The sequence below is a fragment of the Bemisia tabaci genome, chromosome 7, assembly GCF_918797505.1.
Source record: "Bemisia tabaci chromosome 7, PGI_BMITA_v3".
Classification (NCBI taxonomy): Eukaryota; Metazoa; Arthropoda; class Insecta; order Hemiptera; family Aleyrodidae; genus Bemisia; species Bemisia tabaci.
The window spans coordinates 9,407,986-9,435,933 of NC_092799.1; the positions used below are offsets into that span (position 1 = coordinate 9,407,986).

Here is a 27,948-nt window from a genome sequence, read left to right on the forward strand (position 1 = left end):
ATCTTCTTTTTCGATTCGAGTGATTCGACACTATGACCAAGCACGCGTTTCCGGTGTTCGACAATAATTCGATGAGTTGCTAATGGAGGTATTGAAAATCCCGTGCGTGAGTGTTTTTTCCCCGCATTTTATCAGCATTTTCTCCTAAGTATCGTAAAATCAGTGGTATTCATGTAAAATTAAGAGCACGGTAAGCATCCTAAGGTCAGTCTACCATATTTTTTACAGACTTTATACGTTAAAAGGTGACGCACGCCCTTCGAAGTGCAAGTCCAAACATGTTACCCAAACATCACCCCCAAGCAGAGGCCTATTAATTGGCATTTAGTTTTACGAAAGTCTCGGAGCCTCTTTTTCACTCTCGATTATTTTCCTTATCACCAATTAAAACTATAGTATCTAGGATAGAGTATCCAACAAGCAGCCTCACTCAGTTTGCTTAGCACCTAGCAACCGCAGATTGAACCTCTGATGGGACTCCTTAGCTACGGCTAGGATCCCAGTGATATGAACACTGTTCGTACTTTTCCCCTTCAGAACGGTGCCAAAAATTTGCAAAAATTGGCCTCCAAGAGTGGGGTTTAATTGTGAACTTGAAGCAATAGTGCAGTGAAGATAAATGAGCATGCCGTCAAGATCTAGTCACATTAACTTTTGACGGGTGAACCAGCCAAGGAGGTTCACCATTTCATCGAGTTTAACGATATTGGGAGACTCCCATTTTATTTTCAACCGTGGAGTTTGTTCCGTTTATGTTAAGTGGCTCCAGTACTGTGCTGAAAGAGTGTTGACAAATCTAAGCCTAAGTTTGAAACCTGATGTAATAACTCCCAGTTCTCAAGCTCATGAATAAGTAAACTACAGTAAGCATGGTGCAAAGATTTTGAGGACATGAAGATTTATCATCGACATGGCAGAGGCAATTTTGCAGCCATTTTTAGCCCTGCTCAGTAGGAGATTAAACTTAGTTTTTGCCTACACCAATTGGACCGCATTTAGCAGAAAGGAACCGAGCCACATCGGTTACTGCTAAATTTATCAGGGCTATTCAATTTTTTGCAAGAGAATGTTCGTGCGGATTCCTTTTGAAAATGTTTAAGAACCTGTTGAATAACATGCAGGAAATTCACCTGAATATGCTGAAAAATCCGCACTATCGTTTTCATGCAAAAAATTGAATTTCTCAATTAAATTTGCCTATAGCTGATGTGGCTTGGTTCCTCTCTGTTTAACACAGTCCAACTGTCAGGTTGGAAATGAAAATATATATGCGAAATGTTGATGAAAGAAAACCTTTGATTTGATGCTATTGGGGCCTTGCCGTAGCTGAATAGTAATGCCAAGCTAGAGCTTGCGCATGGTATGTTGAGACAAACGTCAATCTCAGATTAGCTCCGAATTCGCACCACTCAACAGGCTAATACATGCAGTCAGGTGGCACCACTGGTGAATGGTGACAAACAATACTTTGACGTTTGTCTCAACATACGATGCGCAAGCTCTAATAGTTGTAAATCAAGGTTAGTTTCTGGGGGAAAAGTGAACTCTTCACATGGAAAATATGGTGACAGGTTTAACATGTACACTTTAAGAAATAGATCGGATGCCACTAGTTGTTGGAAACACTTATCTATTTTTAAAATTAAGTCTATTGTGACTTGATGCAAGATGTAACTTTGTCTCTATCTGCTTACAGGTACAATGCAGGCAACATGGGGACAGTGGGGCGCGCAAGCCGCCACCACTGGTGTGGCTTCAAGTATGGCTGGCTTCTCAATGCCTCCACCGACTACAGCAGCCAGCACAGCAAGCACTGCCGCTACAGGGGCAGCAGCGACACAATCTCTTGGTGCTTTCTCAATGGGCTCCTATCCAATGTACAATGCTCAAGCAGCTGCCCTTAACCCAGCCGTTAGTATTTTTCTTATTAATTCCTCAAAGTATGAAGTCAAGGATCAGGAAAACCTGGAAAATGTCATCGGTTTAATTACGGAAAAAATCTTTGCTACAAGCTCTTAGACCCTTTTGTCATTAAAATTCTACTTCCTCAACTGTGAATATTGAAAAATGGAAAACATCAGTAGTTTTACTGCAAAGATGCTAACTGTCAAGGAAGACATATATTTCTCAAGAGAATATGGTTGAAGGGAGAAGGATGCCAGAGGTTTCTATGTAAAATGTTACTTCTAAAATTTAAGACCTCACAAACAGTACAGGTCAGTCAAAGCCAGTCCTTTAATGAGACTAAAATTCACATTGCTAGTTTTTCTGTCATGTTAGGAAAAATAGTGAAGCTGTAACAGTGTTTAGCGACAGGGAAAATTAGAGAATTGCAAGTATTTTAATGTAGATGGTATAACTGTTTGAACCAAAAATATCCGTGATAAAACTTCCCAGAAATTAGGAAATTTTGGCATTTTTCAGTAAAATAACAGGTGAAAATTAAAATTTTGGTCGCCTGAATGATTTTATCGCTAAAATCTGTCGAAAGTAGTTGCTTCGGCTGTGATTCGGTAAAATGAAAAAAATGTAAAAGATGAAGTAATTTCTTATTTTTTACGCTACTAGTAGAATTGAATTAATAACTGAAGTGAGCTAATTGGATAACTTTGCAACAATCCCATTGCAGACTTGGAAAATGAGCTGAATTTTGATAACAACAATAATAATTTTGTATTTGTTAATTCGTCTACTGCGTTTCATTTCTTGAGGTTGGTCAAGGCTGCTTTTCACTTAAAGTGATTGATATCTTTGATTGCAAAATCTGCATCGTGTTCAGGGAACTGAACTTATTTTTTCTTTTATTTTGTTGATTGCTGAAGCATTGGAACTCTTAACTACAAGTTTTCTTTAAAAATATATCTAGTTATATTTTTTCTTTGATTTATAGGCGATGACAGCAGCAACGACTGGTGGTGCCGGAGTCGCTGCAGCAGCAGCAGGTTACACACCTCAGCAGTGGGCAATGGCGCAACAACAAAACTGGCAGCAGTGGGAACAGTGGCAGCAACAATATGCCCAGTGGCAACAACAGTATGGGGAGAAAGTGAGTAAAAAATACTTTGACTCTTGGATTATATCAGAAAGTCAAGGGACCACTAGATAGGGTAGAAATAAAGTAAAGCGAAACTTTTTTCCCATCCACAGGTCGTGTAAAACGTGCAAAACTTAGAGAGCATTTCAAAATTAACTAGTCAGTGAGAGAGTAGTTTTTTCGTAGTTTTCCAGGGGTTGAAAAATTTTTGGATAATTTTTGAGTCAGACCTAAGCATAAAAATTCAGGCAATCGGAAAATGAAGAAATTATAGAAACTTTGTCCAGTGGTAGGTATGCCACAATTATTTTGAAGATAATAAGGATGAACGCTTGTTAATTTTTCTGTAATCAGATATTTTTTCAGAAACAGTGTTGCTGTTTCAAATTACGCATTTTGCCCTCAATATTTAGGCATCCTCACAAATTGGATCAGACTTAAATAACTAAATAAGAGGGTTAAATTTCCTCAAAAATGTGCGTAAATGCAATTACGCACACATCGGAATTATGTACTGGGCCTAATTAACTCTCAAAGTTAAGTACAGATGTTTTACATTGGAGGGCAGTGGACAATAGGCAGTGCATCAGTTTTTCACAATTTACTTTCAATTCATCTTGTCTAAAATTAGTGACTTTCAATTTTTCAGTATCAGGCTCACATGAACGCTACAATGGGTGTTGCGCCAACACCAGACGCAACCCCGAAACCACCATTGCCAACAACTGCTCCCCAGCAGCCTCCTCCTCCAACTGCCGCAGCTCCATCTCAACCATCAACTCAGTATGACTCAGGGTAAGCTCAGGTTTTACTTTCTCACCTCTCAACCCCCCCCCCCCCCTCCCCCCAGCGAGAAGGGGAAGTGTTGTCAACCTAGATAGAATGAAAGAAAAAAAAGTTAAAATTTTATCATATCTAGGCGTTTTAAAGTGTCTGGAGTGAAAAAAAAAAAACCTGAAAGAGTGTTTGTCCGTCCATCAAGCATCCTTGATTCGGGTTTACAGCCGCATGTCAAGATCTATTTGTCAAATTTAATTCCAATTTAAACACATCACTTCACAATCACACCATGGGCTGTTTTCTATAAGACTATGAACTTGGAAAAAAAGACTTTTTTTCCCCCTAATGCCCAGTCGATGTAGGAGTGGCTCATTTTTTTAGGTCACCAAAAAGGTGTCATCAAAGACTAATTTGGTTAATACTTCTATCAAATTCAGTATAAGTTTTTGGATTTCCAAAAAAATAGAGTACAGGAAATGGATGACCTTGTATTCATGAACAGGTTAGGAAAGTCGCAGTCTCACTCTTTTAAAAGTTGCCGAGTTTTTTTCTAGATTGTTCCTTTTTTTATGAGTTTTAACAAGAAACATTCCCAAGACTTTTTTTAGTATCTGCGTGAAATCCCAGAAAAAACAATTTTCTGCGCTTCTATGAAAAATTAATGAAATATTTTCCATATCATGAGTATCAGAAGTTACTCTTAGCTCATTTAATAAAGCCAAAAATGATAATTGCACCCTGCACTCTCATTATAATGGCATTTTTTGTAATATTGAAGCAATAAAGTATACATACCAAGAGGAAGAAGATACAAGATACAATAGAAAGTACAAAACAACTCTCACTGTGAATCTCAGATTAGTTTTTACTCTATCTACCACCGTGCCCTTTGCAAATTTTTTGAGAGTCTGAGATGTAAAGTATTGACTTTTTTGCGCTAATATTTTTTCTTTTGTTTTTTCTGTCTTAGGAGTAACAAAGGAACCAGATCTCAGGTACTGATAATAATATTGTTTTTTTTTCTTTTTCTTTTTCCTCTCCTTCCTCTTAACTTTGATTTAATGCTTGTCAGATTTCAAACATGACTTTTTTTTGAGATCCCTCGGGTTAACCAAAACTCTTAATAATTCGTATTTTCCATATAAGTTAGGACTCGAGTAAAAATGTCACTCAACTTATTCCAACAGTAAGCTCTTCAATATCTTCAAAAGCGTAAGCTTCAAAGCTCATCTATCCAAGATAACTGATTCTTTCTCGAGAAGTGAAAGGCCAGGAAAGTTTTGCAAAATTTTGATTAAGTTGGAAGAAGTTCAAAATATTCTAAAGTGAGAAAAGAACTTCCAATTCTAATACTTGCTTTTCTAAGTAGAAATGAATCAGATCATCAAAAAACTGCATGAACTTAAATCAGACAGGTTTGCAAAACAGCTTTTGAAAATAATAGATCCAAGGGGGAGGGTTGCATTTTCATTGAAGACTTAGTGTTTTTGAGACAAGTGTTGAAATCGCCAAATTACAGGAATGCTGCTTTGAGATATCCCAAGCCCAAGGTGTCAGTTTTAACCCATTCCCTTAAATTGACAAGTGCATAAATTCATCATAGAACTCTCTGAGAGTCTATTAGTTAGTTTCATCTTAACAAGAGTCGTATGATCAGTGACCACCTTACTCACAAGGTGGTTTTCCCTCCCATTTGATGGCTTGGTTTTATTGTGTCTGCACATCACGTAACGTTCATGTGTGATCATAGCTGATTTCAGTGATTTTGCAAGTTTCTTGATCAGACAGTTGTAAATAAAAAAAAAAGAGAATGCTAAATCTGTAAAAACTGTTTATTTTCTAACTGTGTTCTTGTTTACTAACCATTTCAAATTTCAAAACCACCGAATTTAATTCAGAACTACTCAGAGGTGTCCAAAGTTACCGTTTTTGAGAAGAATAAAAATTAAATGCATAATTGCAAGGGAATGGGTTGAACGTTAAACTGTGCCTCAGCAAAAAATTGTGTGGTTTCTTTCTTTTTCTAAGCTTTTAATGGCACCATTCCTCTCGATTCTGTTGACAGGCTGATGAAAGCCTTAAGCGGGGTTTTGATGATAAAGATAGTAAAGATGATGCAAAAAAATTCAAGAGCGACAAGTCTGTAGATGATAAAGCTAAAAAGGTGAGGAAATTTGGTCGTTCTTCCTGTTGATGTTGTTTTTGTCATCGTTGTTTTGGTTTTTCTTTTATTTTTCTCTTGCTTCTTTCAAATTGTTTTTTCTCGTACAACTAGAAGCTTGTGTCTAGTACAAACCATCATCAAATTTGTATTTGATCATTATCTGGCCACCGTGTAAAAACCCTTATTTCCTTCAAGAAATTACTTTTTCTTCATCATTATCTTAGGGCTCCCATTAAATCATCAGCAGTGTTGTGAAAAAAGGTGTAACATTTTTTAAACTAGTAACTGAAAAGGAGTTTTAGAATTGTGCATAAATAATTGACATATCAATCTGTTACTATTTTTCTAGTCTCTGCTCTATTTTATCTTAATACTTATCAAAAGCTTATAACAAAGCCACAAATTTTTTGAATGTACATAAATTAAATTCAATTAAATTGCAATTGAATTGATTTTTTTTTTCATGAGATTGTAAGTTCATTGCATCATGCAAAATTACTAAGGACAAGCAATTGCCTAGGATACCTAGCCTGTAAATCCGGGCATTTTTTTTTGTAATAAATGGACTGTCTGTGGTAATTTTGAATTGTTCCAATTAATTTACACTCTTTTGCAAAAAATTGATTTAGTCGTTATTCGAAAAACTACACTCCAGATGTTTAAAAGCAATGGTTGTGGCTTAAATATTTGTTTCTTAGAAATAACCCTCTTGAGATTTGTGAATAACGAATAAGTGATTTTCTCAGCCAGGAATCCATTTGCTTCTGAGTTTTAATCAAGAAGTCAATATTTCAGTATTGTTTAGTTGGATCGGCCACTCTGCTTTGTCTTTTGTACATTCATTTTACCATTTGTTCTTTTTTAATTTTGATACCTTGGCACATCCTGCAGTTCATTTTTCTTGTCTGTTTCTAGCATTGTTTTTCTTGTCTTAAGTTTCATGTTCTCTGTTTAACTGTCATTATTCTGGGCTCTCTATCCTATTTTTGAAAAAAAAAAATAATTAATCTCTTTCCTTTTTCTAGGGTGAATCTCTTGAAGAGTTGGCGGAAGCCGAGAAAGCTTTTGACCAGCAGTTTAAAAATTGGGAGAGTCAGTTCTTACGCTGGAAAGAACAGAACATTAATCATCCTGATAAAGTAAGTTGCATTTTATGTATTTCTATTTCTAATAGTTTGACAGGCAGAATCCCAAATACAAAAAATAGAATGTAAACAAAAGCAACAAGCCAAAAAAGATCTGCATCCGCATCATAATGAAGCAATAGAAATAAGATCCAATAGAGTTTTATTAACAAAGATGGGAATGCCATTGAACTCAATCCAGTCAAATTGGCGTATCTCAGTTTTTCTGAAAAAATGTGTGTCATCCCAAAAAATTGAACATCTTGTCAGGATGGGATGTTTCGGTTTGTGAGACCATATTTGAATTTTTCTGCCTATTTTCTTGAAGACCATTAAGAAAAAGATGCTTTAATAAAAATATTAGCCAAACAAGCAAAAGTATGAAAGCTTATAAATAACACTTCAAAGTGAAATAGCTCAACTCATTATGTCAACAAAAATTTTCCTACATTATTATTTAGGGCGAACGCAACTGAGAAGACCCTCTTCGCAGTGTTGAATTTTTCAAATTACGTGTATTTTATGCCTAATTGTGATGATTCTGGAAAAACCACCAACAATCTTGCTGCACTGAACAGTCATCTGTCACAATATTTCTAGAAAAAATGGGGGTGTCCCAGGCGAAAAAATTCACTCATCGGCCCAGCTTTTCAAATGATTGGCACTTGAAAACATTAATTTACAGGTTTTGTTTTGAATTTTAGATGAATTTTAATTGCGTTGAATTATGAATAACTCCAATTTTAAGAATAATCTGCCCAGTTCAAGCAGATTTAAAAACATAAATTGCGTTCTCATCAATTTTACTTTCTCCAGAACCAGTACAAAGAATATGAGGCGAAATGGGAAAGTTGGCGGGAGCAACTGTTGGATAGGCGCGAGCAGATGAAGAAGCGTCGAGAAGCCAAAGAGGCGCAGATCAAGAAGGAGGAAGAAGCAGCTCGCGAGGCAGCTGCCAAAGAAGCGAAGAAGAACGAAGCACCAGCGGTATCAGCTGCAGCAACTATGATGAGCGGTATGAACTCCGCTGCTGGGTCCATGAATCCGGCCATGTTCCAAATGAACGCCGCAATGAATCCTGCCGCGGCTATGGCAGGCTTTGGTGCTTACGGTTTCCCTGGTTATGGGGCCTTCCCAGGAATGGCAGTGCCGCCCCCTATGACTCAGCAAACCACTCAGGCAGCCATGGTGAGGCTCTCTGCACACTTATTATCTCTTAAGATTTTTGATGCCTCGAAGAGTCCTTGGATGCTCTTAAATTTCGTCCCCCTTACGTAAAAATCGGAAAGTATCAGGAATATCGGTCCAGGATCAGGAAATTCAAAGTGGGTCAAGCGTTTTTCAACCACATGCAGTTCAGCACATGCAATAGTGAAACATTTGATTCAATCTATCAAATATATTGGTTTGTAAATTTAAGTGAGAGTCAGTTTGTGCCTAAAATGTAGAAATTTTATCTAAAATATCAGGAAAATCCAACTTGCTAATTTATGACTCCTAGGAACAACTAAAGAGCAGCGTCCAATTTTGTTCCCATTGTTTTTAGCTACATAGTCAGTGAGTTTTCAGGGGTTAGTGAAAATTGCGGGAATCATCACTTGGTGAATATGTTAAGGATGCACAAAGCAGATTTCTCCGGCAATAATATAGTACTCACAGGACATCATTCTCGGTCAATGCCACTTGAAATTCATATTCCAGACCTCAAAATTCAAATTACCGAAGCAGAACCTAGTCTCTTTGCCCTGAAACTACAGCAGACACACTGCAGTTTAGTTTCAAAATGTGTACCTCTCTGAAAAACCCAATGAAAATTATTCATTTTAATTCTAATTCTATATTTGTCATGTTTTTCAGAATCAGTTCCCAGGAATGAATGCTGCAGCCATGAATCCAGAAACCAATACGGCTCCACTTGATTTCTTAAAGTCCGGAAGCAAAGGTATTCCTGGCTTAGACCTTGTTGGTCAAGAAGGAGACTCGGGGAACAGAAATGATCCAAGTAAAAACAGTCAAGAAAGGAACGACTACTCTGGCCGCGACATGAACAAACCTTTAACTACCTCCGATGACAAACCGTTCCAGTTTCCGCCTCCTGTTGGGCAGATGCCCCCCTTCATGCAAGGAGCCAATCAGCAAGTTGGTATGCCTCCATCGTTCGCACCGAATGTTGCTCCACCTGCAGCTGGAATGTTCTCAGCACCACCGCCAGATGGATTCGGAATGACCCCTGCTGCTGGTGCACCCAATATGTATGGAATGCCAAATCCCATGCAAATGTACCCAGGAATGCCCAATGCAGGATTTACAACTGCCCCACCAACTGCAGCCCCATTCAATCAAAATAGTTCTCAAGGTCCGAATGCCTTCGGCGGCGACAAAGCCAAACCGGGCGACTCATCCAACCGATTCGGTAGGGGGCAAGATTCCCAGTCTGACAATTTTCGATCTCAGAATAATTACTTTGACTCGTCAGGTGGAAAAGAGAAAGGGCCTGGCGGCCTCCTCCAGAAACCAGCAGGATTCGATCAGCGCGGAGGAGGAAGGTTCAACCGGGACTTTCAAGATTCTAGTCAATACCCAGATGACGATATGGATGTACAAAGCAATGGGTCTTTCAATAGGTCTTACGATGATCAAGAATATTCTGATTATAATAAATTCAAAAGTGGGCCACCTGGGTTTGATCCTAAGAATAAGCCTCCTGGTTTCATGGATAGATCAGGCCCTCGAGACACTGGGAACAAAGGCTTCAATCAGCGAAAAAGCAGGTTTGACGATCCCATTACTGACCGGGAACCGTCGAAACCCTCTCTTGGAGGTAGTTTGAATAATGCCGGCAGCCTCCTCAGGCCAAGCTACTTAATGGATAAAAGAGACGCTCTTGAACGGATACGAACCAGTGCCGGACTCCCACCTTTAAGCTCAATCACTGATGCTCCGTTCGGTCAAAGTTCAGCTATGAATGATTTTAGATCAAAAGGTCGAGGACAGTTCGATAACTCAAGGACCAGAGAGCCTTTTGAAGAGCGAGGACAATTTGATGGACCGAATAGCGGAGACCAATTCAATGAAATGGATGATAGGTTTGATGAGCCTCGGGGTCGTGGAAAGTTTGATGAACCTAGGGGACGTGGCAGATTTGATGAGCCCAGAGGACGTGGCAGGTTCGAGGCAAGGGGACGTGGTCGTTTTGATGGATCTGATAGAGGATTCGATAGCAGAAATAAGTTTGATACGGTATGAAAATTTTATACATTTATTTTTTCATTGTTCGGTACTTAACTAACCTGAAAACAAGAAAAATAAAATCGTAAGAAGAACATTTTATTAAATTATAATTTAGAGGAAGCAAAATTATTTGAATTTTTACCAATATTAGGGAGGCCTTCCTGAGCCACAACATCAAATCTGTCTTAGATTTCTCATCTTTCTCTTGTAATTTAGAGGTTGTCTTTTACTGAGACAAGTGCAAGACTGATAAAGCTTACTATGGTTTTTAACATAGTTAAATTCTTATTCTGTATATTTTACTTTGTGTGAAGCATCATATCTCTTGAGTGCCTCAGAATTTTCAATTCAGAGTCTGCTGATTTTTTATTCAGTTTTAAGTAAAATTATCAGTTGCATAAGTATGTGTGTACCTAAGTAGGTTAGTCGTCTTTTTCCTGTTTTGCGACTATCATTTTCTGTGGTATGAACATAATAACTTATTCAGTTTATCTTCAACAGGAGAACAAGTTTCCAGATGATGATTTTGGACCTCCGAGACCCTTTAGAGGCAAGTTTTCTTTTTTGTCTTTTCTACTTATTAGCATTCTTTTTCTGGTATGATCTTTGTGGACAATTCTTTTAGTTCAAATCATCTTATCATGGGAACTTACCGCATTTTATTTCACCTTGCCTGCATTTTTCGTTTTGAAAATTGAAACATGAGAAAATTTTAGAATATTAATTAGTAAAATCACTATATGTTCTTATTCTAATTAACTTTAACTAATTTATTAACTATCTAATTAACATTAACTTAACTTTCTCATAGATGAATATTATAATGGAGATGCACCTATAACTCTAAGATAGATTAGTTGCTAGTTGTTTTTTTTTCTTTTTTTTTTTTCAATTACATCATACACAAAACGAGAGGAAATTAGGCAACGGTTAACCCTTTCATTGTCAGGTTAGGAATCAGGTGCTGGAATTGAGGTGCCCTTTGTCAAAAATACAATTTAATTATGGCTTGTATTCTTGCAGATAGGTAGCGCATCAATGACCAAAGCATAAAGGTGCATAAGAGGTCTGTCCGGAAAGTATCCAACCTTGTTGATTATCTCGCCGTCAATGGTTGATAAGAGTTTGAGGCTTGGCATTTTGGCAAATCGAGATTCACATCCTTTTCCCCCTTATACCCATCAATATGCCACATGCTCAATTTTATGAAGGCACCTAGAAGCAAAAGCAGGAAAACCAAATGCACAATGCAAAATGAGAATTCTCAGGCATGGCTCGAGACTTTCAATTCTTGCTACACAAGACCATTCATGTTTTGTACCTTTATTACTGTTGAACATCTTCCCGAGTCCTGAAACTATTTTTGTAACTATGTTTTTTATTTATCTTACAGATGAAAATTTGTCACCCGGCAATATACCTAATAGTGATAGACCGTAAGTACTTTTTTTTCCTCATTCCTCTTTTCCTATATCCTCAATCCAATCAATTCCTTCATAATGGCTCTCTTGCTAGCTGTGTTCAGCCTTTTAATCCATGCTGCAAAATCAGTCAAGACATACTAACAATGTACCTTCTTAGATTAACTTTTGAGTCTTCATTACTGCTGACCAAAGGTACATAATGGGCCAATCATACAAATTTCAGAAAACAAAAAATTCTTGGTGAATACGTTACAATACAATAATTTGCTTACATACCGGTTATTATGACTGAGGTCAAGCCCCTGAAAATAGTGAAGTCAGCCAAAATAATTACACATTGTTTTTTTTTCCTGCATTTTGATGATGAAAATATCCCGAAAAATGAGTCTGTTGCACGAAAGAGATACAGCCAACTGAATGTAGTTTCTAAGGATAAATTCACTCGAAAATCACGTCGAGCACATCAAACAAGTCTGAAATCCACTTCTAGCGGGCAATCTACGTAGTTTGTAACATACTTTTTCAAATGTATTGTGTATGCGGGCAGTTTCTCTTGGTGGTGGGAAGGTAGGTTTGCCCGGAAAGAGACCTACCTTAACTATACAACCAATCTCTTGAACTGTTATAAACTCTCCTTGCGTAAGATTTCAATTGATTCAAAGTTTTAATTTTTGCAAAATTAAGAAAGAAAAAGGAAACAAACGCTAGTGAAATCGTTTGTTTAGTTAAGTTAGTTTTTTTACCCAGCTACACGAGCAAACCTGGTCGGGGATGATCGAGAAAAACTGCCTGCAGACGTGGGAAACTTGGAAAAGCGTGTTACGCACTACGCACATTGCGTATTAAGGAGTGGATTTCAAAATGTTTGACGTTCCCAATGTCATTTTAGTGCAACTTTACCCATAAAGAGTATACTTTTTTGGCTGTATCTCTTGCGTGAAACAGACCGTTTTGTACGCAAATGATCAACAATCGAACCCATATCTTTTAATGACCTAATGAATTCTAATTTGGTTTGTCTTGACAGGAAATGGGGCCGACCCGAGCCTGCGCCTACTCCTGCACCATCACGTTTTGAGCCAGCTCCAGTTCGCCCTCGTTTGGAAGTAGAATTCCTGAGGCCTGCTAAAGTCATAGATTACAACCATAAAAGACTTGAACCTGGTAAGTTTACATTCTCAAATGTATCTTGACTCAATTATTTTCTTTTTTTTTTTTTTTTAGGACAGGCTTAAGGACTGAGCTCTATGTATTGTTAAGGGACTTGTCAATTTATCAAGTGTTTCTGAGGAAATGAATAATTTTCCCTAGTCAGTAGGAATTGAAATCAAATGGCTTGTTGCCTCAGCCACTGGCTTCTACTGCTTGTATTTAAAAAAAAAAAGAAGAAATTCTTCATTCGGAGTTCAAATTAAAAAGTTAAGAAAGACCTGTGTTTAATTTTTTTCGACTTCATACCTGTATTAATTGGAATTATTTCATTATGATTAGCATTCCCAAGCTTTTAATGCTCAATCTTTGATTGTCATTTTCAGACTTCTTTGAACCGGTTACAATCCAAGACTATGGTCACGGTATCGCTAACTACTCCAGCCGATCCTCAGTTTACGATAAAGGTAACTCAGATGTCCACTTGTCAAAAGTAAATTATTGAATAATTTAGTACCCAATACAAAAAGGATGTTTACTTACAAAAGGCCAGGGTATACTTTTTCCTTTCATTTGTTGTGATTGTTGTGAAGAGAAAATAAAAAGGCCCTGAAGAATGGCTTTAAAAGCGAGAGCAGCCGATGTCTGTCAGTGTAAAAGTTGAGTTTTTTCCACTAAATCAAAGTAAAAGTTACATGTTCCTCAAAACTGTTGTGAGAACCCTGTATTTTTAGGCAAAACAGCAGCAATTTGTTTCTGCCTCGGGGAAAAACGTTATCGTTTTGAAATATTTGAGAAGGAACAGGCTTTTAAAATGGGAAGACTAAGAACTCTCTGCGTTCCTTGTGAACTTTACGGCAGAACGATTAATGTTGATTCGATCCAAAAAATGGTTTTTTCTAAATTTTGATTGGAAACTCTTTCTAGTAAAACATGAAATAAGTTAAGACTGGTCTTGTTAATTTTATTGTCAATAGAGGGTACTGACAATTTTGTGTTCCAGTCATGATCTGCTATGTTTGGAACATGCTATGGTTGGAACTGCTATGTTAATAGATCAAGTTTCCTTTTCTTGTGGATGGTCATTTTTATTTTTTCATCATTACAAGAAAAATACACGACTGACTTCATGTTGGCATATCCAAGAGGAGACAACTCATCCTTTTAATGAGCTAGACCAATCTACACAGTTCAGTCATTTCCAACGACGAGTTTTGGAACTCTACTGTGCAATGACGTATAATTGGCTGTGTATTTCTTATGGGAGCAGCCAATGTAACGTCAGATTGGCTATGGCCGAGTTATAGCCGGGCGGGGGAGTGGATTTCCAAAAGATGCACAATGACTGACCTGTGTAGATGGTCTTGTTCAATGAGAAGGAAAGTTAGATAACAGTGCAGGAGACATCGTTTTTTGGGCCACTAGACTTATCTCTGTATGATAAATAGAATATTTGAAATTCAGCACCAAATCCCTTGCTTTTAATCATTGTTTTATGATAATCCTTCCTGAAACTGACTTTTCTATTCCTTTTTTTTCAGGTATTAGAAGGAGTGAATATGAAGATAAAATGCCTAGATCAAGACATAGTCGAAGCCCTGTGAGAAGAAGCCCACCTCGTAGAATGTCTCCTTCACGCCGCAGCCCTGGGCGAAGGTTTTCACCTAGTAGGAGTTCGCGCGAGAATCCATCTAGGAGTCCAATTCGACGGAAATCTCCCAGTACGGATAGAGGTAACACTCCAGTTTTTACTCCTAACTAATCATGAGTTTATCAATAGCCATATCATTGTACCCTTATAAAACTGGGTATGGAATATTTTAGGAAGACTTACTTTAATCAAGGTTTTTCAAAAAATGGCGGTTCTTCAAGCAAAGTTCCATACCATTTTACCTATACACCTGCTATAAAATTTTATGCCTAGACATTCTCAGCAAATTATTGAATCTACTGTATTTTTTTAGCTGTGGTATTTTAAGCTTTTTCCAATCGTTTTGTCACCTTAGGGATTTGATGAATTAACATTCTGAAATTCCCGAAACAGGTGTTCAAAAAAATTTGATCTTTAGAGTTGTCAGGAAATCCATCTCCTCCTCCAAGAAAAAAATTTTCATATCTTTCAAACCTGATAATGATGCATGTTGCAGTGATAAGGAATTTTTCCTGGGTTGCAGGATAGTTTCTTGAACATAAAATTTTGTGAAAAAACTTTATAGTTGATTGAAAAGTTCAAAAAATTATTTCTAAGTGAAGCTTATTAAAAGCTGATAGTTTAGTTGAAATAGTAAGGCAATGTCAGAAGATGTGTTCAGCCAATGCTGTTTCCCCCTTTTGGCTACATCATGAGAGTCTGCCAAGAATATCGTTTCAAATGGATCCGTGTTTGACATTTTCTTAATGAGGAATCTTTGCCTTTTAGTCATAAAAAAATCTGAAAAAACTCCTAAAAGCTTAGTTTACCCTTTACTTCCAGAAAACGGATTTTTAAAAAAATGCAATGGGTACTACTGACTTATTTTAAACAGAGGCTAAAGGGTAAGAAGAGGTGATAGAACAGGGCCTTGAGTAACTAGATGACCACTTTCGCAGCAATTTTACCTTGGTAACATTTATGTTCACATTCTTTCAGACTAATTTTATTTTGTGCTTGTCGTCTAAAAGTATTAATACAACCGCTATACAAAATGCAAACTTACTCTAACTTATCGTGCTTGTTCAATCTTCCGTGTTTTATTTTCACTGAACTCCTCTTTTTTTTCCAATCATGTCTAGGTGGCAAGAAGTTTGAAGAAAAAGACTCTGAAAGAGATTCAAATAAAAACTCAGAACCTCAAACGGATTCTTCCAAACAGCAAGGTGAAAGGTAGGATTGAATTTCACCTCATTTCTGTTTAGTTTTGAATGTTAAATCAAGAGATAAAATTTCCACGTATTAAATTTTCTTCCCTTTTTGTTTTTTTTTTTGCTCAAAAAAATGGATTAAAGTAAAAGGAATCCTCAATGACTCATTCCTCTAAATTTGTGTCTATTTTAACCGATCTTCCTTCAGCCTACCTAACAAATTTAGTCTGTTTTCTTTGATTGTAGTAGCAGCGCTCCTTCAAGTGCGTCGACGGGTCCTAAGCAACAGTCTGTTTCTATTAGTGATTTACTAGAACCGCCTGGCAGAAATAACAGACCAACAAAAATAGTTATAATACTCAGGGGTCCACCTGGTTCTGGAAAATCTTACGTAGCAAAATTAATTAAGGTATGGTAAAACAAGAATTACTTTCTTATATCTACCAATAGATGAAAATTTGTTATCTCTTATACAAAGGAATGTATCTTGATCGCGCTGTTTCAGTATTTCTACCAACATTTTATTTTTTCATAGGAGAACCTTTGCATGAATTTGCTGGAAATTTCAAGTGATTTTTCTTTACTTTTGTAAAAAAAGACACTATAATTTTCAGACATCTGTGCAATGGTTCCCCCATGAAAAAAGTAAATGTTTGCAGAAATACTGAAGCAGCAGTGACAAAATAAGTTTCTCGTGCTGGAGACTATGAATTTTGACAAGATGAAAATGAATATCTCAGATAAAAAGGAAAAACCTTTGAATTCTTTACTTTGTCATTTAGTTAAACGCATTGCGTCTCTTTATGTTGTTCATGGGTTGTCTTCTAATGGAGTAGTGGCAAGGAATTTTTACAGGGTCATAGAGTTGTTACTCCTGTGTAAAATTTCATGGGTAAACTGAAAAGTTTATCAGTTAGTTTATAAAAGCACTTTTAAGGAGGAAAAAATCTAATCCAAATTGGACTAATCTGGTTAAGTAAGTTCTGTGTGAAAGTTTCATAATCTACATGCATCTGTATTGCATTCTGATTGAAAAGCTTAGAGAATTAAGAACAATGGATATGAATCTCAAACAAAGTAACCTACATAACCTCCAATTGACCTACAAAATCACACCGCCAACGCGCCGCCGCCGTGTATTCTTACACTTTGCATTCCGCCGCCATATTGATCGTGACGTGTACATTCAAAACCTACGAGCGCGCGGTTCAAACGCCGTTTTAGGCCACCCTAATTTTTGGCACTTTCAAATGAACTTTTTTCCCGTTTGCAGTCATAAAAAAAAATTAGGAAAAAAACTGTAAGCTTCGGTCACTTACTCCTTTCGAATGACACAATAAAAAAAAAAAAATGACTCAACTGACTCATTACATGTGTCTCTCAATTAATTATTTGTCAACTTTTCTCATCTCAGGACAAAGAAGTTGCAATGGGTGGAACAGCACCACGGATATTGTCCTTGGATGACTATTTCCTTACAGAAGTTGAAAAGGAAGAAGTCGATCCTGATACAAATAAGAAAGTCACTACAAAGGTTAGTTTTTCTTTATTTACAGCCTCGTTTATAGTTCCTTTAATCTATTATCTTTATCTACCTATTGTGGCAAAAGGATGTAACATAGGACACCTCAAATTCCTGAAACTCGTGCATCAGTGCAGAAAATTCAAGTAAGTAGCAACACGGTTGCTATGGTCTGGAACACCGGGGAAACTGGAAAATGTCAAGGAATTTTAAAAAGTCAGAGAAAATCTGGAAATGACAGGAAAAATAACGAAAGTGCTAGAGAAAAATTGTTAAATTTAAGTGCCTTCTAAAATATGTTTGATGTTTTGAGTAACATGTTTTGCAGGAAAACTATTTTAAATCACATTTTTTTATTTTATGGCATTTCTGCAAACATGTGGGGATTCCATTTCCGAAATTCTGTGCAAACCTTGTAGCATTCATAATGCACTCGGATCAAGAAAAAGGTAAAAGAAAATTTGAAGCCTGAGTATTTACAACTGTCAAAATCACAACAGCAGCAGGATTAGCCAAAATCACCAAAAAATTAGCTCGCTGTTATTCAGTAAAACCTATTCATTGCACCAGACGAAAAACTTGTTCAAACTTTCTCAATTTATTTCAAGTGCATGGTGGTTTTACGTAATCTATTTGTCAGCAGCAATATAGCCACATTGGTCATACTTCAATTGTCTCTAAGTAATATTTTAATGCATTGTGTTTCGCAGAAAATGGAGTACGTCTATGAAGCTGGGATGGAGAAAACGTATCTGTTATCACTAGTGAAGGCATTCAGGAAAACAGTCACTGAAGGATTCTTTAATTTCATCATTGTTGATAGTGTTTTTGATAAAATCGCACAATATGGTGAAATCGTTGGTCATAGCAAGACTAACGGTTTTAAAGTGAGTTTTATTTTAATATTTTTTCTCATGCATTCATCAACGATCAGCCTGTAGTATACCCTTTTACAAAGATTTTTACAGCAATATGTAATAAGATTACTTACCTTGATATCTTTGAGGAAAAAATTATTTCGGTTTGTTTCCTCTGAAGCTTTAATTTCAGTAGACAATCATAATGCTGAAACTGAACTAATGTAAAGATAAGAAAGATCATCCGCTTTTGGTCTGCATTTTGCAATTCGGAATTACATTTTCTGGCTCAGTTTAGAAATAATGTACATATTTCTGACAAGATGGGAAACCAGGGAATTTGGAAATTTTGGAGTTAAGGATGAGCAAAAGAAGTCAAGAAAAGCCAAGGAATTGGACAATGAAGGAACTGTGATCCAAAATAATATGTTGATGAAACTTCGTTCTTAAAATATTTACTTATCTATTTCAGCCTTACATTTGCGAAATGGACTTAGATGTTGCTCAGTGCTTGAAACGGAATATTCACAACCGCTCTGAAGCTGATATTCAAGCCATTGTCAACAAATGGGAGAAGACCCCTAACGCTCAGGTGCCGCTGGATATTAGACCTCTCCTTCAATCGGACAGTATTACTGAGGTAAGTCCAATTGGTAGATGAATATGGAACGTAGATGAATATGGAACACATGTCTATTGAACATGTTAATCTTCTAAAATTTTTGAATCAGGCAGGTAACATTTATATTTTATTTATGTGCTTCTCTTTTCTGTGCGATTGATGTCAGTTATAATTTCTCATGTTTAGTCAGTACACCCTTCCCAGAGAGTAACTGTTTCATCATTGAATAATTCAACTTCTGCAAGAGGCTGTCCTCAAATTACATGTGGCTCAATTTATGATTTTTAACCCCCTCTCTCTGCATGAAACACTCTGCAAATTACGTAATGCTGGCCCTGACTGCCTTTTCTTTAACTTTTACTGAAAATTGCACAAAAAGTGAGAAAGAATAATTACTCAGCTCAGAGTCACTTCTGAAAACAGTACTTCAGTTGAGAAAGAAAAAATACAAAAAAAACTGAACACATTATTTGCCCTAGGTTTTTTTTCTTCCTATTTTTTTTCTTTCTTCTTTTTTTCTCTCTTTTATTGTTCAATCCTAATTGAAGTTAAATTAAAAATAGACCCTGGAGAAAATCCACTCAATAATTCAGCACCTTAATAAATGCTTTTGCCCAGGTGAACATGGAAGACATAGATGATGACAGTCAAAACAAAAGCGAAGACAAAGCTGACACGGAGAATGCCGAGAAGGCAAAAGACGATGAGTCTCAAGAGGTAAAAATTAGACTTTTATAAGATTTCTCTCAATCTTTATTTTTGCTCGATTCATGGCTCTCCCTCTTTTAATTTATTTTTTCCTCCTCAAAAAAATTAGAAAAAGAATAACTCCAAAGTTAATTGTCGTTTCAAAATTACCTAAAAGGGAAGTTTGCTATTTGCCCTTGTCGGAGGCCCTTCGTTCTCTACTCTGAATTTTGGATGCCATCTTCAGGTACGTCCTCCGCGGCGGAAATCCCTGGAGTGCTGTGTTGCGAAGATTCTTGGAATGTGCTCATGATCCTGGACTTCAAGTTAGAGATCAAGCATCTCAGCGCATATTATCGCATCAAAATTTCATGCAGGACATGGTAGACTCATGGAAAGTTTCCAAATTTTATGCGTAAATGAGAAATTATTGGTTTTTGTGTTTGTAAATTCAAACTTTCCGTTCTTTACGTAAACATAGCTCTCTTGAATCAAAGCAGGCAATAAACGGGTTTAAAGATCTGTAAAAATTTCAGTTTTAAACTGAAGTCTATTGCTTGTTGGCCAAAAAACTAATGGTGTCTTAATGACCTGTGCGTCAAAAACCTGCTCATGGTAATTTTAAGGTATTCCGCGAAGTGAGAGTCTTCTCATTGTGCATAGTTTTGCTGATAAGTTTACCAGTATAGTTCATCAGAGGAGAAGGAAAAATTTAGTGAAATGCAATGTCAACTATTTGCTCAACGATAAGTTTTTACTTGATAACAGAATTGACCCACTTTAATTTTGGCTTGTTTTTGCAAGCAGAAAGTTTGACTCGACCAATCTTAAAATCACGGTTAGTCTCAGAAAAGTCAATTTGATTCGCATGAGCTCTTAATTTAGGGAAAATGTCTCATGGTACCTCAATTCTCACTCTGCTCATCGTCTATCAAGGGAAAATATCTGCGCCAAATTAGAATCGGAAGAAAACGGTTTGCTCTAAAAGTAACTGAAGTGGCTTTTTGTAAGGATCACAGAAGATTTAGCCTGACTAATAGATGGAGTTGGGAACAGTATATCATGAAAATCAACATTCCTCAGAATGGCCGTGATAAATGACATCCTGTTAATGCCCATCTTTATCTGATTCTGACTCGCTCGGGTCTGATTTTTTTCTCTGGTTGTTCATCAATGAGCAACTGTAAAATCTTTAATAAGTAGTATAGTTTAAATTTCGAATTTCAGGATGACTCAATTTATAAGCCACCAAGATTAGCAAGACAAGAAATTTTAATTTTGTATTGTTTTGTTTCTAAGGTGGGAGCACCAAGCACTGTGTGGCTACAGGGTGTTGGGTTTAAGGTTCCTCCGTATTTTATTCGTAACCGGTTCGCCGGTTTCAATTTGATACATTATCGCTTTGTGTGTTTGAACAGTTTTTCACACAATCAAATTATATATTTCTCTCATCTCATCTTCAGGCTCATGTGTATGATCTGGTCTCTCTCTTTTCTCTACTATTAGTAATTTTTTTATCATCACCGTTCCATGGTATATCATGGAATTCATTTCTGCGCAAATTTTCTGTGTTCTGCGAGTGCATGAATGTGCTCGCTTCCAAGGTTTATGTACTCTTGGAAAGACCTCAAATATCCTTGATGTTTTTTTGTTTTCAAGTACTCGACAGTATTTGAAAGTACTAATACGATGGGAATTGGGAGTCGATTTCTGGCATATTGTCATTTTTGGGTGGGCAACACACAGAAAATTTATTATTTTGTGTCTTCTCATTTCCATCCAAAGATTTTCATGTACAGATTCGGCAATGCTGTATGACGGTTTCGACCATCTTTGAAATTCGCGCACAGTTTGTTGATCATGCTGTGGAACCATGAAGTTTTCACATGGAGTCTAGGATTTTTTGCTTTTTGCACAAAGAAATCATGGATTTTTTTTTGGATGATATCTCAAATAATTGGAATTTTTCGCATTTTGGTCATCCAATTAATAATATCTGAGAATTTAATGTTGAAGTGTCAAGTCACCCTAATCAGAAGTTAATTTCTTCAGGGGTGCCAGAAATTTATGAGCCTAGGATTAAATTGAATATGTTTTTGCTTTACTAAGATTTACAAGTGAGATAAGGTGTATCAAAAAGGAGCTAAACTGCTGTGATCCATGGCAACAAATTTTAGTGTATTTTGGGGAGGGGGGGTACGGCTCGCATGAAACAGTTTTTGACTTAGAAATTATTAAATTGGGAATGGGGAGGGGGGGTGCAGTGGGTGCTCCAAATGTACAATCTCGTGATTAAATTTTCCTCATTTTGCTTTTTTAAGTTTTTCCGGAGAGAAGGAGTTGATTTAAACAGCGGTGAATTTTGTAGAGTAAAAGTTGATGCAATTTTAATTTATCTGAATTTTTTCGCCCGCAAGAAAGAAATTTTACGCATCAAAACTTTTAGATAGAGCAAACGACGGCAAAATTTTTCATATCTGAAGATAACACCTTGAATCACTCTGCACTTTATGAGTAAACAAGACTCACACATTCTTTCCTTCTTGCGCGTGTATTGTGTGGTTCTTCGTGGACTGGAGTGCCTAACTCCAGGGCTGCTGAAACTAAACAATCGCAGTTGCGTGGCTGGTTGCTTGAAACAAATGTGAAAGCTGTAAAAAATGGGAAGGCAGGTGTGCATTAGCATGTAAATCCCGTGATTTTCATATGTATTACTTTTTGACAACCTAATATTGTAAAGAAGTTCAGGTAGATCAGAAGAATCATATCAATGGAGCCAGAACTTTGCTTCAACCAGAAAATTGACTAATTCAGAACAATGTGAAGACCCTAAATTTTTCACTGGCAGCATAATGTCGCTGTGAGAGAGTCAGATAGCGCGGAGAATTCCCTGGCCTTCCTCAAACATTTTTTTTTGGGGACTTCATGTAGAGAAAAAAAAATTCTGTCAATAAAATACTGTTTTATCCAGCATAGCTGAGCACTTGTAACAAGAAAAACCAAGCATGAACTTCGCATGTTTCTAATTATAGCTATTATATTTACTATGGGAAGAGTATATTGAATATGATTTATGAAAGTAGTCATTGCACCAGGTTTTTATCAGCAAATTTCAAAGTTTGATTTGTTGAGATTTACCTGTTTACTCACAAGATTTACCACTGCCAGCCAGTGTAACATTTTAAACAATGGCCAACTGGAACTTTTCTCCAGGGAAGAGACGATCTTGTCCCAAAGAACTGAAGTTATTTATTTCTGATTCTTATCCAACCTCTTGAAATGTTAAAATCAAGAAAGAGATCACCGGTTTCTCTTCAATTCTGCATTTGAATTCACTTGGGCAGTAGTAACTTTTCTATTTTAGCGTAATACCACCTGTTTTCGGCTGATTAAAATTGGAGTTATTCGGTTGGCGATATTTTTCCAAAAACCCGCCTCCTTCTCCCATATCCACACACAGAGTAACAGATACACAGAGATACACAGTGTATCATATACACAGAGTAACTTTTGGGCAGCCGTCAGTGGCTCTCAAATCCTGAATGTACCTCCTAGTGGAATCAGGTCGTTTGTGTCTGTGACATAACGTAACAAGCCATGTTCTAGCTTTGTCTCTGTACGAACCAGTTGTTTGTGAGTTTGATTGCTTCAGGATGATATACCGGCCAGTTTGTTTACAAGCAAGTGGGAGCTGATGGATTTCAATGATGAAAAGAAAGGTGTGTATGTCGGTGTTGTTAATATTTTTGTTCTGTATGTTATTTAATCTAATTTTGTTCTTATTCCCTATTTCCTATCCTCTCCATTCCTTTATCAACTTTTTTCAGAGAATTGAAAATTTCTAAACCCTAAATAGGAAACGCAGCTAGTACTGTTTTTTTAATGACTGCTGATTGTCTCTCGAACTGTCCATTTGCTTTTTTGTTTTTTGTTTTCTTTTTTTGTAATTGAAGTCACATGGACATGAATAAAATCAGGGGAGATTCTGTTTAAGTAATTGCAAGATTGACTTAGAGAGGCCTTGACTAAGGGTAATTTTAAATCTTGGAGCAGTTAACACTTTTCAGGTCAGATCCTGATTGGTTGTTGATAAGTTTAATTTTTCCTCAATATGGAAGAGGGAAAATATAATTTTTTCAAAAATAATTAACTGATAATTTTCTTTTGAAGTTGATAAGCGTTAAAAAAATTTAAATTTCATCAAATCAATTTCTTAGAAAATTTCAATTAAATCCGTGCATTTGTCATCTTTAATTTCACAGGATCTTATTTTGAATATTTTATTAAGAATGAAGAAAGAATAATGAATTTAATTGAATTAATGAATAATGATTTAGTTCGAAACTTTTTTAATCTTGCTTTTAAAAAAAAAGAAAAATTTAAAATTGTAAGATTGAGAAGTTTCTTCCAGTTTTTTCTAGGGATTTATTGTAAGTCAATTCAACTCTCTCATTGTAATTGCTTTTTTGAAAGTTGACAACAAAATTCCCTCGCTTCGATTTTGCATGGTTTTACTCCATTCAATTTAAAGTTAATGATCAAAATCTGTTTTAACACTGCTTAAGGGGAGCGGTTAATCATACATTTTTTTTTCTTCCATTTTTACAAACTCAATTCTCTAATGACCCATTTCCTTTTCTTCCTCATGGCTTCTCTCTTATTTCGTAATGGTTTTCCGATTTTAACAAATCTGGATTGAGAGGAACTTACACACGGAATACAAGAAAATTGGCGTAAGCTAAATTTCGATTTATTTGATATGATATTTTGTGAGCAAGATGAGCTTTAAAAATCAAAATTCCATGTGCCAACCTCGAGAAAAGCTAGGCTGATAAGTGAATTCCTCGGTATTTTTACATGCCATATTGAGACGAAAAGTTGCAACATCTAATTTGTGATAGAGGATAACTTTTGTTTCATCGCAGTCCAAAAGGATAAGGTATACAAAAAAATCAAATCCAATGATAACAGTGTGCGGCGGGCGCAGTATCCACACTGACATAGCCACGATTCCACATCTCCGTGAGGAAACGTTTGTTCGGAAGCGGAAGTATCTCTTCAACCTCACTTTTATTGACAATTTCATTTACAAACATTGATTTTAAACACTCATCGTGCTCAAGAAAGCCTAAGGAATGTCATATAAGATACTATAAAAATTTTTCTAGCGCCAAATTTCTTGATACTCCGTGTGTAGTTTTTTGTGTAAATTTTGAACTTTTACCCTTTATAAAAATGGAATACTCCAAAAGAACCAAGAAAATCCCCACTATTTTACCTTGAATTTACAAATGAAGTAAGGTCTATTAATGAAACTGAAGCTCCGTACAAGTTGTTGAAAAGAGCAGTCGTCCACACAAGTTCGATTGCAATTAATAGTGACAAATTTGAACTTCCCCAACAATCTTTTAGAGCTTAATACCGGAAAAATGGACTCAATGATCAATATCATGAAAATGTAGTTTCTGTGCTGACAGCTTCGCTTTAAGCAAAAAAATTTCGGAAGCTTCTTTGAGAACTTCCAATTATTATTTGGGTTGAACCGTGAAATAAGAGAGCCCTTTTTACTGCTCCTCAACCAACCTTTCCCGTCCTCTGTTAATCTCTCAATACCCTAGCTGGAGTTGAACTTCTTATGCCTTTGAAGAAGTCTCAGGTTATATACCTTTCTGATTTCAGATCAACTCGACGGTCTCCGAAAAAAGCGAGCCCCCGAAAACTCAATCCGAGACTGGCTCCAAAACAACTCCCGCTCCGCAGAGGACGCCGTTTTCGACACAGAGAGGAGGGTATCAACCACGGTTCCAGGGAAGAAGAGGGTATGTATCGCATTTACATCATCATTTTACAAACCAAAATATCAATGGCCTAAGTGCAAAACCACTTATCTCCGTTTGAGACTTTACAGACTTCTTGTTGGACTTAATTTCTACCTCAGAAAACGAGTCAACGTAATTTCTTGAAAACTGCCCTAATTTGTCCTCTCTGTCAGTAGAATATCGATGGCCAAAGTACGAAACCATGTATCTCCGCTGCAACTTTGTAGATTTCTTGTTATACTCTATTTTTTCCTCATAAAACTACTTAATGTTCATAATTTCTTAAAAATTTTCTTGATTTTTCCTCTCTGTAAGCAGAATATTCTATATAATCTCCAAGCTATAAAGTTGGCTTGTTTCTCTTTGAAAAAATAAAAAAAGGAGTGGAAATTTTGAAAACCGCAATGGAGATACACGGTTTTGCACTATAGCCATCGATATTCTGTATAAATTTCAAGCCATGAAGTTGGCTTGTTCTTGTTAAAGAAATAATGATTGAATGGAAATTTGAAACATCGGGGTGGAAGTTCATAGTTTTGCACTTCAGCTATTGGTATTTCTTCTTTTGGGAACGTCTTTAGTCATTCCTCAAGTGATCAGTAGCATCAGTGATCTGTTACTACGAGCACAAGAATAGACCGCACTTGTGTAAAGGAAACGAATCTACATGAAGTTGCTACATAGAAAAGAGATGAAGAAGATGAAATCCAAGACAGAACGACAAAGTGAACCAGAAAATTCAGTGCTACTTCGAGGAGGATTTTGAGCCTATCAAATAGTGAAAAAGAAGGATTAAGGTAGTTTTTTCCATGATAACTATTTTTTACAGTGGGCTTTCGGGATAACAAATGGAAGGGGAGCCAAGTTTTTCAGATGAAGTGATAAATAATTGATGAAATCCTTCTCTCTGTTTAGTGTTGCTTTAAATTTAAAGTTTACTTACCAAATCTAAACTGTGTCTTAAAATATCCATTACAAAAGTAGGTCTAAGGGTCTAGACTTCGGCCTCTTTTTCTATGATTTTCAAAATGAAAGGTACCATTTTTCACGATTTATAGGAATGTTTGACCCTTGAACCCCTCCCCTCCCTCTTGTGGGACATTTTTGAAAATAGACGCTCCTCTCCCTACTAATGAAAATTTTCTAGCTGCACCCTTATTGACCTTGATATGTCAGGGTGTCTGCAGGTCTGGAAAACCGGGAAAGAACCTGGAATTGTCAGGGAATTTCATTTTGAAAATCTTGTAGACACCCTGTATGTATATTTTTAAGACAATTCTACCGTGAAGGACTCTCAAAATTAGAGGAGCAGAAACCTTTAAGAAATGGGACCTCTGGGCTCATATATCATAAACTGAGGTATTTAGGGTGTCCACCATTCGTAGAGTCCTGAAAATATCCAGAAGTCAGCAAGAAAATCAGTCATGCATCAGGAAATTTCGAATGCATCAAGCATTTTCTCAAGTATATGCAGTTTAGCACATCCAATTCATTAAGTATGATTATTTGTAAAATCAAATGGGTATCAATTCATTTACGCAAAAAATCAGGAAATGTCATACAAAGTATTAGAAAAACCCAATATAAAATTTTAGTTGACACCTTGTTATTGATTCCTCCGATTGGCCGAGTGTTTGCAGACCATCCTTAATAGAGACTTGCGTAAACTGCTTTGCTTATGGCCTTTCAGTACATATTGAGTTCTCAATTTGGAGTACTTACATCCATGGTCACATTTCTTTCAAATTTTTTTTCTAGGTTCGGTGGGCCGACATGGAGGAGAGGCATGCCGTGGCGAAGATGAGGAACTTAGGATTCGTTGTTGGGCAAACTGACTGGAATCGCATGATGGACCCTGACCAAGCTGATAACAAATTGACACAAATTAAATATTTTTAATTTTACTTGACTACATGTTTAACTATTGATTGTCTCACGTAAGTTTGCCACTCTTCCTCTCTCATTGTGAGTTATTGTTTTTGAAATCGAAGTTATCCTGCAAGTTTCATGGATCATCAAGAAAATATTGTTTTTACAAGTTAAGATTTTAATTTTAAGCTTAGTGTAGGAAGCGTTTCTCTTTGTAAGTCACGCGTGAATTCTCTTTTATCACTGGCAACTCAGTTTAGGATTGATCGTCTGATGTTGTATATATTCATTCCGAAGCGATAGAATGAAACGAAAAGGCATGCGTTCTCGAAGAGTCATAATGCCATTACTATTGCGAAGTTTTTTTTTTATTTGTTTGTTGGATGGCAAGTAAGATATTATAAGGTAAGGTTAACTATCTTAATTTATCAAAATTATGAAACTGTAAAATTTTTGTACTTTAGACAAATAAATATTTAAAAAAATTTGTCATTTTGAATTTTATGTTGCAGTAATGCCACTTATACCAAGTAAGATGGGTCCTTGGAACAAGTGAAAAAATGACGTGAAAAAATGATAACAGTGAAATTCCCTCTTTCTAATGATCTTTCTAAAGGTGTAATTAGTTTTTAGATGCATTGAAGTCCAACATTAATTTTGGTCGGAACCCCTCCCCCCCCCCCAAAAAATGAAAAATAAAAAAAATAAAAAATCCCCTATTTGTAGGATCTACCTCATGTCATTCCCCACAATGCAAAATTGCGAGTTGAAGAAGCGATAAAATAATTAATTTTCAGGAATTTTTCAGGTATTCTCTCTTAAAAT

General features: G+C 36.4%; 1 protein-coding gene across 5 annotated transcripts; it reads left to right on the top strand.

Moving 5' to 3' along the window:
* Positions 1-44: 44 nt before the first annotated feature.
* LOC109035292 (uncharacterized) lies at positions 45-27,610 on the top strand. 5 transcript variants are annotated; one of them, XM_019048865.2, is made up of 23 exons: positions 45-190; positions 1,697-1,911; positions 2,891-3,046; positions 3,684-3,829; positions 4,785-4,809; positions 5,880-5,978; positions 7,004-7,117; positions 7,919-8,290; positions 8,960-10,342; positions 10,835-10,883; positions 11,727-11,769; positions 12,785-12,921; positions 13,293-13,373; positions 14,448-14,639; positions 15,679-15,769; positions 15,997-16,156; positions 17,162-17,281; positions 17,980-18,156; positions 18,599-18,766; positions 19,367-19,465; positions 23,088-23,154; positions 25,115-25,254; positions 27,013-27,610. In XM_019048865.2, exons 2-23 carry the CDS (start codon positions 1,702-1,704, stop codon positions 27,151-27,153), a joined length of 4,170 nt encoding a protein of 1,389 aa, XP_018904410.2. In that variant the 5' UTR covers positions 45-190; positions 1,697-1,701; the 3' UTR covers positions 27,154-27,610. The 5 variants fall into 5 exon arrangements, with proteins under 5 accessions (XP_018904410.2, XP_018904411.2, XP_018904408.2 ...); XM_019048863.2 differs by having other exon boundaries at positions 46-190; positions 15,994-16,156; XM_019048864.2 differs by having other exon boundaries at positions 66-204; positions 15,994-16,156.
* The last annotated feature ends 338 nt before the right edge of the window (positions 27,611-27,948 follow it).

Excerpts from the sequence above, each read along its gene's own strand:
- LOC109035292 (XM_019048863.2), top strand. The coding sequence starts at position 1,702 with ATGCAGGCAACATGGGGACAGTGGGGCGCGCAAGCCGCCACCACTGGT. Across the intron at positions 4,810-5,879 it reads ACAAAGGAACCAGATCTCAG|GCTGATGAAAGCCTTAAGCG; the intron begins GTACTGATAATA and ends TTCTGTTGACAG. Across the intron at positions 7,118-7,918 it reads ACATTAATCATCCTGATAAA|AACCAGTACAAAGAATATGA; the intron begins GTAAGTTGCATT and ends TACTTTCTCCAG.